At 43.2% G+C, this 14005-nt stretch overlaps 2 protein-coding genes across 2 annotated transcripts in view; one reads left to right on the forward strand and one right to left on the reverse strand.

Annotated features, from left to right (window-relative positions):
• Positions 1–727, reverse strand: part of CDC123 (cell division cycle 123) — a 31584-nt gene extending 30857 nt beyond the window's left edge. Inside the window, exon 1 of the mRNA XM_029958075.1 lies at positions 541–727. Within this exon, the coding sequence (XP_029813935.1) occupies positions 541–727 (187 nt within the window). The remainder of the gene's footprint in view (positions 1–540) is intronic.
• Positions 728–5232: 4505 nt separating this feature from the next.
• Positions 5233–12746, forward strand: NUDT5 (nudix hydrolase 5). Its single transcript, XM_008926180.3, has 9 exons — positions 5233–5365; positions 7375–7442; positions 8510–8562; positions 9234–9341; positions 9798–9893; positions 10895–10996; positions 11388–11396; positions 12085–12138; positions 12402–12746. The coding sequence occupies exons 1-9, from the start codon at positions 5303–5305 to the stop codon at positions 12509–12511; spliced, it is 663 nt and encodes a 220-aa protein (XP_008924428.3). The 5' UTR covers positions 5233–5302; the 3' UTR covers positions 12512–12746.
• Positions 12747–14005: the final 1259 nt, after the last annotated feature.

The following is a 14005-nucleotide window of genomic DNA, read 5'->3' on the forward strand; positions in this document are numbered from 1 at the left end:
TTTAGGTTAGATATCGAGAGATAGGAGGGTGGTGGGGCACTGGTAGAGCTTGTGCAGGGAAACTGTGGATGGCCCATCCCTGCAAGTGTCCAAGCCCAGGCTGGACAGAGCTTGGCACAACCTGGTCCTGTGGAAGGTGTCCCTGCCCAAGGCAGGGGGGTTGGAACGAGATGATCTTTAAGGTCTCTTCCAGCCCAGACCATTCAGTGCTTCTCGAGGCTGAACAGGCCCAGCTCCTCCCTCAGCCTTTCCTCGTAAGAGACAATTCCCTTCATCATCATCCCTCCAGCCCCTTCATCACCCTCACTCCCCTCCGCTGGACCCGCCCCAGGAGCTCAGCGACTCTCTCGCACCGAGGAGCCCAGAACTGGACACGGCACCCAAGGAGACCCTCACCAGGGCTGAACGGAGGGGCAGGACCACCTCCCTCTACCAACACTCCTCTACCCGCTCCCACCCAGCCCCACACACCGCCCACCCTCACCTCACACCACTCCCCTCCACCCCGCCCTCCCCCGCCTCAGCCCCTCACGCCCTCACCTGCCGGATGTGACGGCCTTGAGAGCGCCGGACACACGTGAGAACTGGCAGTGCACCACCTCGCTCCTTCTTCATTCTCCTCCTCCTCCTCCGCCTCCTGCCCCTCAGCGCGGCCGCTCCCGGAAGCTCCGGCCCGGCCCGGCACGGAACCTCCCGCGCAGCTCCGGGCGCCGCCTCCCGGCGCCATCGCGGGGCACCGGCCCCGCCCCCCGCCGCCTCGCGCTGCGGCGCCGCCTCTCCGCTGCCCTGCCCGAGCCGCGATATAGCTGAGTAACGGGTCGCTGTTTTAGGTCCTGCTGTCGTCTCTGTGCCTGTCTGTCCCCCTGCGTGGAGTTGTTTCGTGGAGTCATGGAGTGCAAACGGGTTGGAAGGGAACTTAAAAGATCTCGTTCCGTGGGCAGGGACACCTCCCGCTAGACCAGGTTGCTCAAGGCTTTATCCATGCTGGCATTGGACGTTGCCGGGGTTGGGGCATGCACAGCCTCCTTGGGCAACCCGTGCCAGTGTTTCACCACCCTAATATCGAATTTCTTCCTAAATTTCCCCTGTTTGAGTTTGTACCCACTACTCCTTGTCCTGTCACTACAGTTCCTGATGGAGAGTCCCTCTCTGGCTTCCCTGTAGCCCTTTAAGGTACTGGAAGGTGCTCTGGGGTCTCCACACAACCTTCTCCCCTCCAGGCTGAACAGCCCCAATTCCTCAGCCTGTCTCCATAGGGCAGGTGCTCCAGTCCCCTTATCCCCTCCTCTGAACTTGCTCCAGCAGTTCCACGTCCTTCTTATGTTGGGGATGCCGGAGCTGGACGCAGCACTGCATGTGGGGTCTGACCAGAGCAGAGCACAGGGGCAGAATCCCCTCCCTTGCCCTGCTGCTCCTTTTGTCACAGTCCAGGACACTTTGGCTCTCTGGGCTGCCAGCTTGCACTGCCAGTTCATGCTGAGTTTGTCATCAACCACTCTTTCCTTTTGTTTTGTCCCAAGTCAAGTAATAACTGAGTAATATGTTCTTTTTTAAGCCACGTGGTTCTGCTGTCGTCTCTGTGCCTGTGTGTCCCCTGCATGGCGTTGTTTCCATCCGGTATTTCCTCACACGCTCTCCCATCTGCTGTCTGGGGACGTCTCCCCCAGCCCTCACAGCTGTCTGGGAGTTCGATAACAACGCGGAGATACTGCTAAGCCTCCTCTGCTCATGCGAGATAGTCCTTGCTGTTGCTGTTTGTCCTGTAGTTATTTTTTCATGTTTTACTTCGCACTGAGTGGGTCATGCGTGCTGCTAAATACTGTGACAAAAATGAAACATTCCCCCCCCCATTTTCTCCTTCTCCCATCAACTTCTGCTAATTAATTCATTTTGTTTCTAGAATTCCTTTTTGTTTCAGCCACAAGTTTAAAGTGACTTGGTTGCTTTTAATGATGTTTGTCATCAGCACACATGTCGCAAAGTGCTGTTGGGTAAACTGTGCATAAAACGCTGCCAGCGTCCCTTTTGCAGGTTATTTACAAGAAAACCTGTATTTTGTTTTATCTTGAGCTTGCTTTAGGACATCATTGCTGAGCTTCCATTAAATCTGGTTGCTGTCAGCTGGGATGTGTGTTTGGATCAGAGAATGTCTTCTGAAAAGTGATTTAGAAAAGCTAATCTGTATATGTAAGGGTTAATATTAAAGTACAGTTCTGATACTTTGGCTTCTCTCTTGAGCTGAGTCACGGGCCTCAGTTGGCTTAAGATTTTTACTCCTGGAAAGGATAATTTTTAAACTGCAAAATGACTGAATGTTGACTTCAAAGGAAGCCACTCAATAAAGGAATAAGCAATAGGAATAAAGTTACAGGTTTTATAAATGGCATGCCTTGTACGTGACTGAGTTTGACCCCAACATGAAATAAATGAAAGAAGTAGCATGATTTGCCAGCAAAAGCCCATAACACTGTCCACAAAAATTGCTAGAGAAAGCAGAATTGGGCCAAACATTTGTTTTTCCCCATAATTTATAGTTTGAGTGCTGTTGGTTCATGTTAAGGCAGCTGATAAATGTGAGCACTGTGACATATTCTTAAGATTGCATTGATAACTATTAAAAATGTATATTCTTAGAGCTCATGTAATCCTAAATGAGCCAGCCAGGTTCCCAGGCTGCTGTGTGAGCTGCCTTGTGTTTTTAATTCAAATGATGCAGTGGGAATTTTGTGATAGAAGAAGAACCTTCCTGTCAGAGGGCTGGAAGACAAGGTCTGTTCTGAAGCCAAACAGGGCTTTAGAAACCTAATGTTGTAGTGTTAAATTCAATTTTCAGTTGCAGCTAATGTTGTTCATGAACAAGAGGTGTTGCCACCCTTGACAGTATGGCCAAGGTGAGAAACCAGAACTGCAGCCCTTGTTTAACCAAATGGCATTTCAGCTTCATAACAGCAACGACTCTCACTTCTTACAGCCAACTGAATTTGGAAAAAATTACTTTTTGGTGGAACTTTTTAAAATGTCACTATACATAGAATTACTGCACCCACTTGTGGAGGAGGCCCGAACTACAGAAGCTGAGACAGAGCAGTTTCCTCTCTGAGGTGTTCACCCATTTTAGATTTTAGTGATAATTCAAACGACTGAAACTGTATATTTTTTGTTATTTTAAGTAGCAAGTCACCCTTGAATCTGTCAGCAGAGAGCAAGCTAGGTTGAAAAGCCATGAGATGAGGTTTTAGTATGTTTTTGTAACTGATGTAGGTGAGTGTTTATCCTGTTGAACAAACCATTACTACAGGTGCTTGTGGGATTTGGGGAACAACTCTGGTAGTCCACGTTTGAGAGAGGTACACTGATACTTGTAAGGTTCTGCAGAAGGATTAGTGTGATCCATGCAACAGGATTTCCTGTGAGGGAGAAACTAAAAGAGGAAGATGTACTCAGTCCCATCCAAAAAAAAAAAAACCTCAACAAGGATATGGTTCTCTATCTACTCCTCTGGTGTATTTATATTGATAACAAAAGGCTGTAATTCTGTCCAAATGTGGGAGGTGAATTTGTTGGAGCTGGGTTTGTGAGGTTTTTATGTTTTTAAGGCTTTATACTTCAGGCATCACCCAGAGCCTCCTTTGTTTCCTCTGGGTGACCAGGAACCTCTTGGAACTGCTGTCCTGGGCTGGGCTGCTTTTGCATAAGTTTGGTGGAAAGCTTGATCTTGTATTTGAGAGTCACAGCAAGAGACCATGGCCATTGTCCAGACAAAACTCTTAAATCCTAAGTGAAGACATTGCTGGCTCAAGAACAAATGGGTAACAACTGCCTGACCTAACATGGGATAGAAATTGGAAGATAAGCAAGTGAGGCTCTTGAACAGTTTTTCATACAAATAGGAGTAAGGGAGGTAATAAACCTACATTGTTTTGAGGTGGAGCTTCATTGCTTTAAGAAAAGACTATAGAACGTATTTTTGAAGGAACAGTTGGGTTTAACAGGTCAGGGTTTCTTTTCAAAACTTTTGTTACATAAAACCAACCTGAATGTCTGGCCTTGATGACCTACTTCATCCAAAAACACTGTCTTGAGGAAGAGCCTGCCCTGTGTGCAGACTGAGGGAGTGGATTTATGTAGGTTAGTTTTACTCCTGCTGATAAACAGAAATGTTTAGTACTACCTATTCCTTTTAACTACTTCTTGGAATTAAATCCCAGTCCAATATTTAAGAAAGCTGATTGTTGCTCTTACATGTTTCACAAATGTGCAGTAGATGTTATCATAAAAGAATAAAGATGGAGTGAAAAATGAAACTGCTAAAATTTAGTGTGACAGAGAAGGTCTTCACACACTTCTGGTGCTCTTCATTGCTTGAGACCACACAGAGCCTTATTAAACCATAGTTGGAGCATGGAAAGATTCCTGTTGACTTCATGGAAAGTTAATGGTATGGAGGATAGACATCTTTAAGATTATCTTGTCTATCCTGGTGTTTAAACTGGTTGGCTGCTTCTCACTGGCTTTTGCTTTATGATTCATTATGATTTTCAAGACTTCAGGATTCCAACTGAACAGAGATGAGCTTCCTTGCTGTGTCTCTTTGCTGAAAGTGCTTTGGGCAGATGTTCAGCTGCCTTTTGCAGGGTGTTGGGCACATCATTCCCAGTGAGAGACTGACCTGCTTTGATCACACCAGCTCCACATGCCTCCTGCACTTTCAACGTGTGGCTTTTTGACCTTGTTTTTTGGTGGAAGGTCGAGTCATGTCCGTGTTTATTTGTGATGTGTGTAAGGTGGAGGTAGGTTCTAGTTCTGATTCCTAATAGTACACAGTTTTCACCACTGAAATCCTCTTGGTATAAGGTTTTTTTCCATTTCCACAGTGGAGTATGTGGTCCTGTTATCCACACACTGTTGGCAGAGGATTTCACCCAGATCAGAATGAAACCATTTGACTGAAGTGGACGAATTTTGTCTGTGTGTGTGTGTCTGACATTTGAATAGTTAAGAAGGGTGTCTTTGGCCAGCATAGCTACTCAGCAGCTGATATGACTATTACAACTATGCAAGTCAGGGTTTTGATTCAAATTTACATTTCTCCATTGAGTTATTTGACTCTGAAAACATTGGGTGGAGCCAAAAATGTGAACTGAACTTGCCATCACACGTCCCTGGCTTCCTCCAGCAAGTTACGTTTGTTACGTTAGAATGCAGAAATGAACCTTTTAACTTTACACCGAAATCAAATATTGACTTAGTTTCATATATATCTGGACTTTGCACAGGGGGGGAAAGCCTGACATTCCGGAAAATGGCAGCTGAGAGATCCACAGAAGTTCCAAAAACAGCTAAACAATTCGTCATTCAGGAAAAGGTACAGAATGCCTGGGTTTAATGTGTGTTGTTGTAAATAACAATTATTTGAGACTGATCAGAGTGTTTGTGAGTGCAGAGTACAAAATGCTGTAAAAATCTTTTCAACAGACAAAACGCTTCTTGATGGTCAGAGAGTTTAAAAGGGGTGACATTTCTCTTTGTGGAAATAATCATACAGATTATCAGTGAGGAGAGAGAAATCTACAGTGTTACAGTATTTTAAGCTGCTGCTTTTTGTTTCAGATTTTGCATCTGATTCTTGTATTGTCTGTTCAGGAGGTTTGCAATGTTCAGAAATAATGCTGATACCTCTGAGAGACCTTTAAGAAGAACCACTAAGGGTTTCCTTAACATTTAGGATTGTACCACCTTTCATGTTTTCTGAAAGGGTTTGAATTTAGATAATTGCTGTTCTAAAGACATGGGTGAGGAAGTAATAAGATTAATATCAGGTCCTGAGGAAGGATTCTGGAAGTACTTCTGGGTGCTTATTAGGAGCACTTTCACCCTAATTTAAGCTGCCTCTATTTGTTTCAGTTCCCTTTTAAGTGAATTCTTAAAAGTTAATCTTTGGTGTTAAGGCAGGTTTGGCAGCAGCCTCACGCTGTTGTTACAACACAGACGTAGTTTTTTCTATTTGTTCTTCCGTGGAGTAAACACAGTCTTGTCATTTCTTTTGGTTTCAAGGTACAAAACCATTTCAGGAAATAAGAGATTTGTTTAGATTATATTTATGTCTTTTCCCTTGGATATTTTTTTAATATGAATATATCTCAAGCATTAAGGGGTATTTTTGAAACTTTTTGGGTTTTCTATTAAGACCTGTTTTCTTGCAGGCAGAATTTTCATTTTATTCGCCTTTTTGTTTGTTTTTGTGTGGGGTTTTTTTTGGTGGTTTTGTTGATTTGGTTTGTTGTTGTTTGTTTCTTTGTTTTCATAATGCCTCTTTGTTATCCTCTTTTGAAATATTGTATTTTTTTGTGTCACCAGCAGTTTATAATTGGATCTTACATATTTTAAACTATTTAGGTTTTTCAGTCATTTTGTGGGCTTAATACAGGGAAGTATTTACCCTGCCTCTGCCACCAGCCTTTTTGTTAGAAGTGGTTCTGTAACTCAGCAGTAACTGTGTGGTCTGATGTTGGAATACCTTTTTCCATGAAAGTGGCAGCTGATTTTATTTCAGTTCTCCTGTTTCTGGGAACACACAGTCAGGCTGTTGTGAGCAAAGCAGATGTTCTTTGCCCATCAAAGTAATACACAAAGCAATATAAATAACTCATTGCAAATAAGTTACATTAAAAGAAGTAAACTGCTGGGCTAATACCTAGAGATTTTTCCCTTTTAAGTGAATTACATAAAAAAATGAGGAAACCTCATAGGGAAAACAAACTCATTCAGCTCAGAAAAGACATTTTGTCATGGTGTTAATGCTAAGAACTCAGTCAGCAGCTCTCAGAAATCCTGAAAGGACAGGTATGTATCAGTCTCACAGCTGCAGAAAACAGCAGTTACACAAGGCCACAACCTGAGATCAGGGAAAGGAAAGTTTCAGGATAGTTTGGGTTTCAGTCTTTCATTCCCAGCTGTTGGGCCGTGCTCTCTGCTGAGTGGACACTCAGGAGCACCAGTGTAGGTAAAGTCTCTGCAGCCCAGAGACCCTTTTGCAGCTGAAACATGACCCTTGCAAAATCCTTCTAAAAATGAGGACTTTCCAGTACATAAAATCCCACTGAATTCATTGAAACTTGATTATAAAAGTCATATTAAGAAAAGTTATTTTCTTGGGCCTATTTTCTATTCCCATTCAAGAACTTAGAGTAAATGTTTTTGGGTTTTTTTCCTGTATTAGCAACAGGAATGTTGTTGCACATTCCTGCATGTATTGTGATGCTGAAATTTTTTCCTCTAAAGAATCCAAAAATAGTTGTGTTATTTCTCCCAAAAAGCCCCCAAATCTTTGGGATTAATCTTATAATGTATTTAACAAAGAATTCTTTGTTTTAGGTAATCGCAGAAAGAAAATGGTTGAAGCTTGAAGAAACAACTTACACTGATCCCTTTGGGAAAACCAGGTAACTGCCTCTGTGGCATTTCAGATTCCTGGAACGTTCTCAGTTGTGCAGACTGGCCCCAGGCTAGAGAACATGAGCATTACAAACCCATCACTCCACACAAGATGAGAGCTGTTCACTGTGCAGTTCCTTTAGAATTCCTGCTGTTCAGAGAAGGGAATCTCACCCCAGCAGATGTGCTGCCATGTGGGATCAAATTTGGCTCCTAAATCCTCTTGGGCACGTTGAACCTGGGATTATGTTGCATTTCCAGCTCCTTGTAAAGATGCTACACAGAAGCAATTCTAGACTATGGCAATCAGTCCATCCTGTGGCTTTTCTGGTTCTTCATTAAGGGCTCCTTTTTCCCTGCTGATGGTGCTGGATCTTGCATATTACTGACAAATTAATGTCCTCTTGTATAGTATCATGTCTGTCCAATTCTCTTGTACACTTTGCTGTTGCTGTATTTTTTCAGATATCTTTCTCTAATGCCTCTTAGTTCATCAGCAAAATATCCTCTTAAAAGTAGCAAGATTGGAGCTTCTGTAGAAGGATTTATATTGCTGGTGGGTTTTTTTGGTTTTACTCTTCCCATTGCTTATGTTGAGAGAGAAGCTTGTGTCTTCCTTGCCTGTGTGCTCCTTATGTGCTCCAGCAACTGAGCTGAGAGTTCATAACTCACCCTATAAACCTTATGCAAAAGCAAGATAAAAGATGGAATTCACATGGTCTTGTTACAAAATTGTACTTCAAAATCTGACATGTTTTATACATAAATTGCTTTATTTTGCTCTTTTCCAAGATGACTTTTATAAGACTTGCCTGTTCTGTGACAGTCATTTATGCCTTTCCCTTGTTTTTAGTGATTTAAACGATCATTAATTAACTATTTTCTCTCTGTCTCTTTAAGTAGGCAAAACAAAATGATGCTACAGACATTTTATAGTATATGACAGGGCCTACCCAGGACCAGCTGCTTTCTTAGGAAGCCTCACTATGTGATGATATATTTTGCTTTTAAATGAGAGTAGCAAGGGTAGAAGACAAGTTACATATTCATTTGTTCTTTTCTGTGTGTTAAACAGAACTTGGGAAAGTGTAAAGCGGACTGGCAACAAGAAGGGAGTCACAGCTGATGGTAAGACATTGGTGGCTTTTTTTGGGGGGCATTTTTTTCCTGTGGAAGTTCTGATAAGCTCACAGTGCAGACTTAGAGCTGAGCTGTTTCTGAGCAAATGAGGATGTGGAGCAGGTAGCTCAGCAGAGCTTGCTGTACCCCAGAGCTAATGAAATGCCAGCTTCAGTGCTGAACACTCAGATCCCAAGATCACTGGATTCACTTTAGGGTGATGGAGCAATTGCAAAGACATGATGGATGCCCTGATACAGAGCAGCTCACAGCCTGGTGGGTTGTTAGAGGGGCTAAGGACACAGTTGTCTTTGGGCACAAGAGGAACATGATTTAGCCATGAGAGCAGCATAGGAAGGTTCATAAGGTTCAATACAGAGGCTTCCAGAGAGTCTCTGCATGAAGGAGAGCCTTTCCCTAGATGTTGGTGGGCTGAGGGTGAGTCTTGCATCCTATATGTGCCTCTCGTTTGCTGGGATGCTTTGAAGATGCCGTTTGGGGCTTTTATTTCACCTTGATATAAATGATATAAGGAGCCCAAATTCCTCATTCAGGATTCTGGAGCAGGCATCTAAATGTTTAATGCTCACAGTAGCAGTGCTTGGGTTCCTCTCTGGATCTAGCACTAAATACTCACTTTCTGCTGTACTCAGACTCTCTGTCCTCTGTGGCTGTTGCAGGGGTAGCAGTGATTGCAGTGCTGCAGAGAACTCTGCACTATGACTGCATTGTCCTGGTGAAACAGTTCAGGCCCCCAATCAATGGCTACTGCTTGGAATTCCCTGCAGGTAAGTGACTGAAACATTAGGATGAGTCACATATAGTTCAGTGTGTTTAGATGTGCTTAGAGTGTCAGCTGGAAACTGTGTTGAGCTCAGTGTGCTATTCCAAAATAGGAATATTTGATAATGAAGAAAACAAAATGAGCTTGTTTCAGCAAATTGGAGAAAATTCTCTCCGCTTCTCCTTTCTCTAGGAGTCAAAGCATTCAGCTTCTTTCCCTCATGAGAATATTAGTGCCATTTCCTGGGAAGGCAGCATGATTCTGTAGATGACCAGTTAAGGATGTGAGGAGCAGCACGATGAATCCAGAAGCTGGAATCCTTCCTAATGCTTCACTTTATCCCTCTGTAAATACAGTGAGGATGTTTCCCCTCTTCCATAACACTTGATTAGGTCTTGGGATGGGTATTGCAGTTAAGTGGTAGGCTTTTAATTATTCTTGTATATTATTTATCTCACAGGCCTCATTGAGGAAAACGAGTCAGCAGAAAGTGCTGCACTGCGAGAGCTGGAGGAAGAAACTGGGTACAAGGGGGAAGTCATTGAATGTACTCCAGGTCTTTGCTTTTTTTTTTGTTTTCCCACCAAAGCTACTTCTGTCTTTGAAGCCTACTCTAAATGTCTAAAATGCTTTAAAGCATAGGTGAAATCTATGCAGCAAAGCCTACACAGATTAGCAGAGCAGCATCTCATGGCTGTACCAGTGGAACTTTGGTCCTTTTGTGAGTCAGTTGCTGAGCTTCTGCTAAACATACAGGTCTGAAGTAAAAGTTGGATGTCTGTAGGGAGAAAACTGCCATTAATCAGGATCCTACACAAAACCCAATAATTCAAGCTGTGATTTGGCATTTTAGTATAAATGTCTAAATTACTGGACTTCTGTGAACAGCATCTGAGAACTTAGGTAGAAAAAAATAGCTGCATGATGCAGTGTGAGTGGAGGTCACACTCCTGTCAGCTGTGGGGAGGTGACAGGACTTGGGTTTTCCAACTGGAAAAAAGGAGAGAATAATTGGAGTAAATTCAGAGATCCTTTGGAATGTGATTATTGCCAATCCCATGTTTCCTACATAAAATGAAGGTAAAACAAGGATCAGAAATCAAACTTGACAAGGTAGAAAGGTAACTTAGATACGATTTCAAGGCAATGTCATTGCAGTTGAGACCTGATTCTCAGTTATTGGTTACAACTGCATGCTGGGCACAGAGAGGTGGAAGCAGGTGATAGCAAAATTAGACTCCAATAGACTTAGGAAGTCTATAAGGGGTAGTTTGTAGTTAAATCTTCAGTCTATGGAATGGAAAGTAAACTTAGCTGCTGAAAACAAGTCTTACCAGGGATCTGAGAGTTACAGAAACATTTAATTTTACCTTTTCTTTTTTTTTTTGTAATTTAATGTTACATTTAAGAACATGTGAAAGCAAAGTTTTCACAGAATGTATGACAAATATATGTTCTGTGGTATCAGATACATTTCTGTGAAAGCTTTTGTTACAATGTCAAGTTGCCTGACTCCTGCTTTGGAAAATGAAATCTCTCCATGTGCTTGTTTGGCAGCTCTATACTTGGACCCAGGTATGTCAAACAGCACCACACACATCGTGAATGTCATCATCAATGGAGATCAGGCTGAGAATACGAGACCTAAGCAAAAACTTGGTGAGTTTGGTACCACTCATTTGAAAATTTTGAGAAGATAACAAAAGGATGGGTTTAAAAGAACTGACCCCATCACTGCATCTCTTCTGTCCCAGCTGATTTGGATGCTGCAGGTCCTTAAAATCACATCCAGCAGTCTAGATTAGCAGAGTGTGTCTCTATGTTGAATTCACTGGGGAGGCCCAGATGTGAAGTGTCAGCTGCTGGCACACTGAGGAGACATTTTGGTGCCAAACTTCAGTGAGGGCCACTTGAGAACCTACATACTCCTCGTAGTTGTAGCTTCACTCTGGAATTAATTACAGCATCGGTCAGCTATCAAAATGCTTTTTAATTGTAAACTCTAGTGTGTTTCAAATCCCTGACCTTACTACTTGTTTTTCACTTGCAGATGATGGAGGTACGTAACATGGCTGTGCTCCCATTGGCAAGCGTGATCTTCAGATCCCAAGTTTTACTTAGAAAATGTCAGTTAAAACTGGTTTTTATTTGTGCTTGGTTAATCTCCTGACCCTAATCAAATGTGCCCGAGATTGACTTTGGCCTAGACATGAAAATTCCTGCGGGGCATTATCACATCAGTTAATCTTGCCAAGTATTGCACCTACAGCAGCAGCAGCTCGGGGAATACAAATCACTGACCCCACACGAGCTGTAGGTCAAACCCCAAACACAAGTAATTCAGAGAGACAGGGGAGGTGTGAGCCAGCACAAATCCATCGTGAACAAACCCTTTTGTTTTGTGCTGATTTGATCTTGAAATGCATCTCCAATCCATTCCTGTATCAGTAGAAGCCAATCAAAAGCCCACTTCAGCCATGTATTTTCCATTCTCAGAAGGGAAAAGGTCTCCTTTTAGCTGTCAGCTACACTTTTTTTGCAGCTGTTTGCCAGCTTCTTTCTGCCAGATGTGTTTTTTAATGACCCCAGTCACTGCCTTCCCCCATTTAATAACCTTTTTCTGACATATGAAGGCTCACAGCTTTTGGATGGTGATGACTCAATTTCTTTCCCCTTCTAAGTTGCAAGGAACAGGACACTGAGGGGAATTTCTCTCCTGTTCACTGATTTTTTTTCTTCTCTCCTAGAATTTGTGGAAGTTGTTTCACTTCCAAAGAACGACCTACTGCAAAGAATTGATGGTAAGAGCTTTCTAACACATTAAATGCACAAAAGTGAGCTTCAGGCACCCCTTAGCTTCTCTTCTCAGAGCTCCTCGTGGCATTTCTCATCCTAGAATACTGTATCTTAAGCAAAAAGCCATGAGAGACCTGACCAGGTATGAGAGCTGGCATTGAGAATTCCTGTCTGGAATGCTGCACATCTTCATTTTAGTAAAGGACTTACATTTCTGTAGAGGAGATGTTTTGACAGCATCTCATGGTTTGTTTTGTTTTGTTTTCAGAACTAGTAGCAGAGGAACACCTTGCAGTAGATGCCAGGGTTTACACTTACGCCCTGGCTCTGAAATGTGCAACAGAAACACCTGTCCAAGTTCCCTTCATGAAGTTTTAAAGCTGGACAATGAGAAACTTAGTAGAAACCTGCCCAAGTCAGACGGCTTAGAAGCACAACTCTTCTTGTAATCAAGGTCCTTTGCTTTACTTGTAGAGCAAAAAAAAATATTTGCAGGAATGATTCTGATATTTTTATTTGGAATTATGTAACTGACAAAAAGCATTTCTTTTAACTGCTCTATCCAGCCTTGACAGACTCTCCATAATAAAAATACTGTTTAATTTTCAGAATAGCTCATTTCTCACTACATTATTTTCTGCCCTTGTGGATGAGTATGAGGAAGACGCCAAGGTAACTGTGGTTGGTGTTGTACCACGTGTTCCAAAGGAGGCAAGGGGCAGGAAGAGCCACACTCTCTTCCCACACACCCACACAAACAGCAGTACTCAAACAGCCTGGAGAAGGGGAGACTGAGGGGAGAACTCGTGGTGGTCTGCAGCTTCCTCCTGAGGGAAGCAGAGGGGCAGGCACTGATCTCTGCTCTGTGGTGACCGGGGACAGGACCCAAGGGAATGGCCTGCACTTGTGTCAGGGGAGGGGGAGGTTGGATATTGAAAAAGGTTCTTCCCCCAGAGGGTGGTTGGGCACTGGAACAGGCTCCCCAGGGAAGTGGTCACAGCACCAAGCCTGACAGAGTTAAGAAGTGTTTGGATGATACTGTGGGGTACATGGTGTGACTCTCGGGGATGTCCTGTGCAGGGCTAAGGGTTGGACTCAATGATCCTTGTGGGTCCCTTCCAACTCAGGATATTGTGCAATTCTGGGATTCTATGAACTAGAGGTAAGTCTCTGTGACAGGAGCAGTGACAGCAGCACAGGGACACTGTCCATGCTCTGGCTGCAGCACTTGAAATGGCAATTTCAGGAACCTCTTATTATGATTTAGTCCTGAAGATGCTGTTTCCTTCTCTCAGCCCAAACCAAACTATCCAGAAAGAAAAAAATGGTTTGTTGCTCTAAGAAAACAATGACTCTGACAATGAAGGTGACAACACCCATCCACTAGTGCAAACCAGAACTGTGTGGGATCCAGCCAGGGATCCTGCTGAAGGTCTGAGGCCACTTACATGTCCCCAGCCTTGCAGCTTTCCCTCTCTGGGGAAACATCCACCATCGGTGTATTCAGGCTGCACCTTCATTCAGTCTGAGCCCTTCTTGGTAAATCTTTCCCAACCAACCTTCAGTGCATCTGCACACAGTGGGCTGCTTCTAATTATGTAAACAGCCACCACTGCTGAAAGGTCAGGATCAGAGAGTTTTAATAAACACACACCAGTATCAGCCTTGCCTCTGAAATGGATGAGGACAGGCATGAGTAATTAGGGAGATCTTCCCAGCTTAGAAAAGAAGCAAAAAACTTGCTTAAGATTTTCTTACCTTCACAAGCAACACAAAGTTACTTTCAAGTTAAGCATGAGAGAAGAAAGAAGAAATGTGACATCAAAGGGAAAAAGTAATTGATACAGTAGAGCAGAAGAGCTCAATGAATTT

The sequence above is a fragment of the Manacus vitellinus genome, unplaced genomic scaffold (genome assembly GCF_001715985.3).
Source record: "Manacus vitellinus isolate BGI_N305 unplaced genomic scaffold, ASM171598v3 scaffold_13_pilon, whole genome shotgun sequence".
Lineage (NCBI taxonomy): Eukaryota > Metazoa > Chordata > Aves > Passeriformes > Pipridae > Manacus > Manacus vitellinus.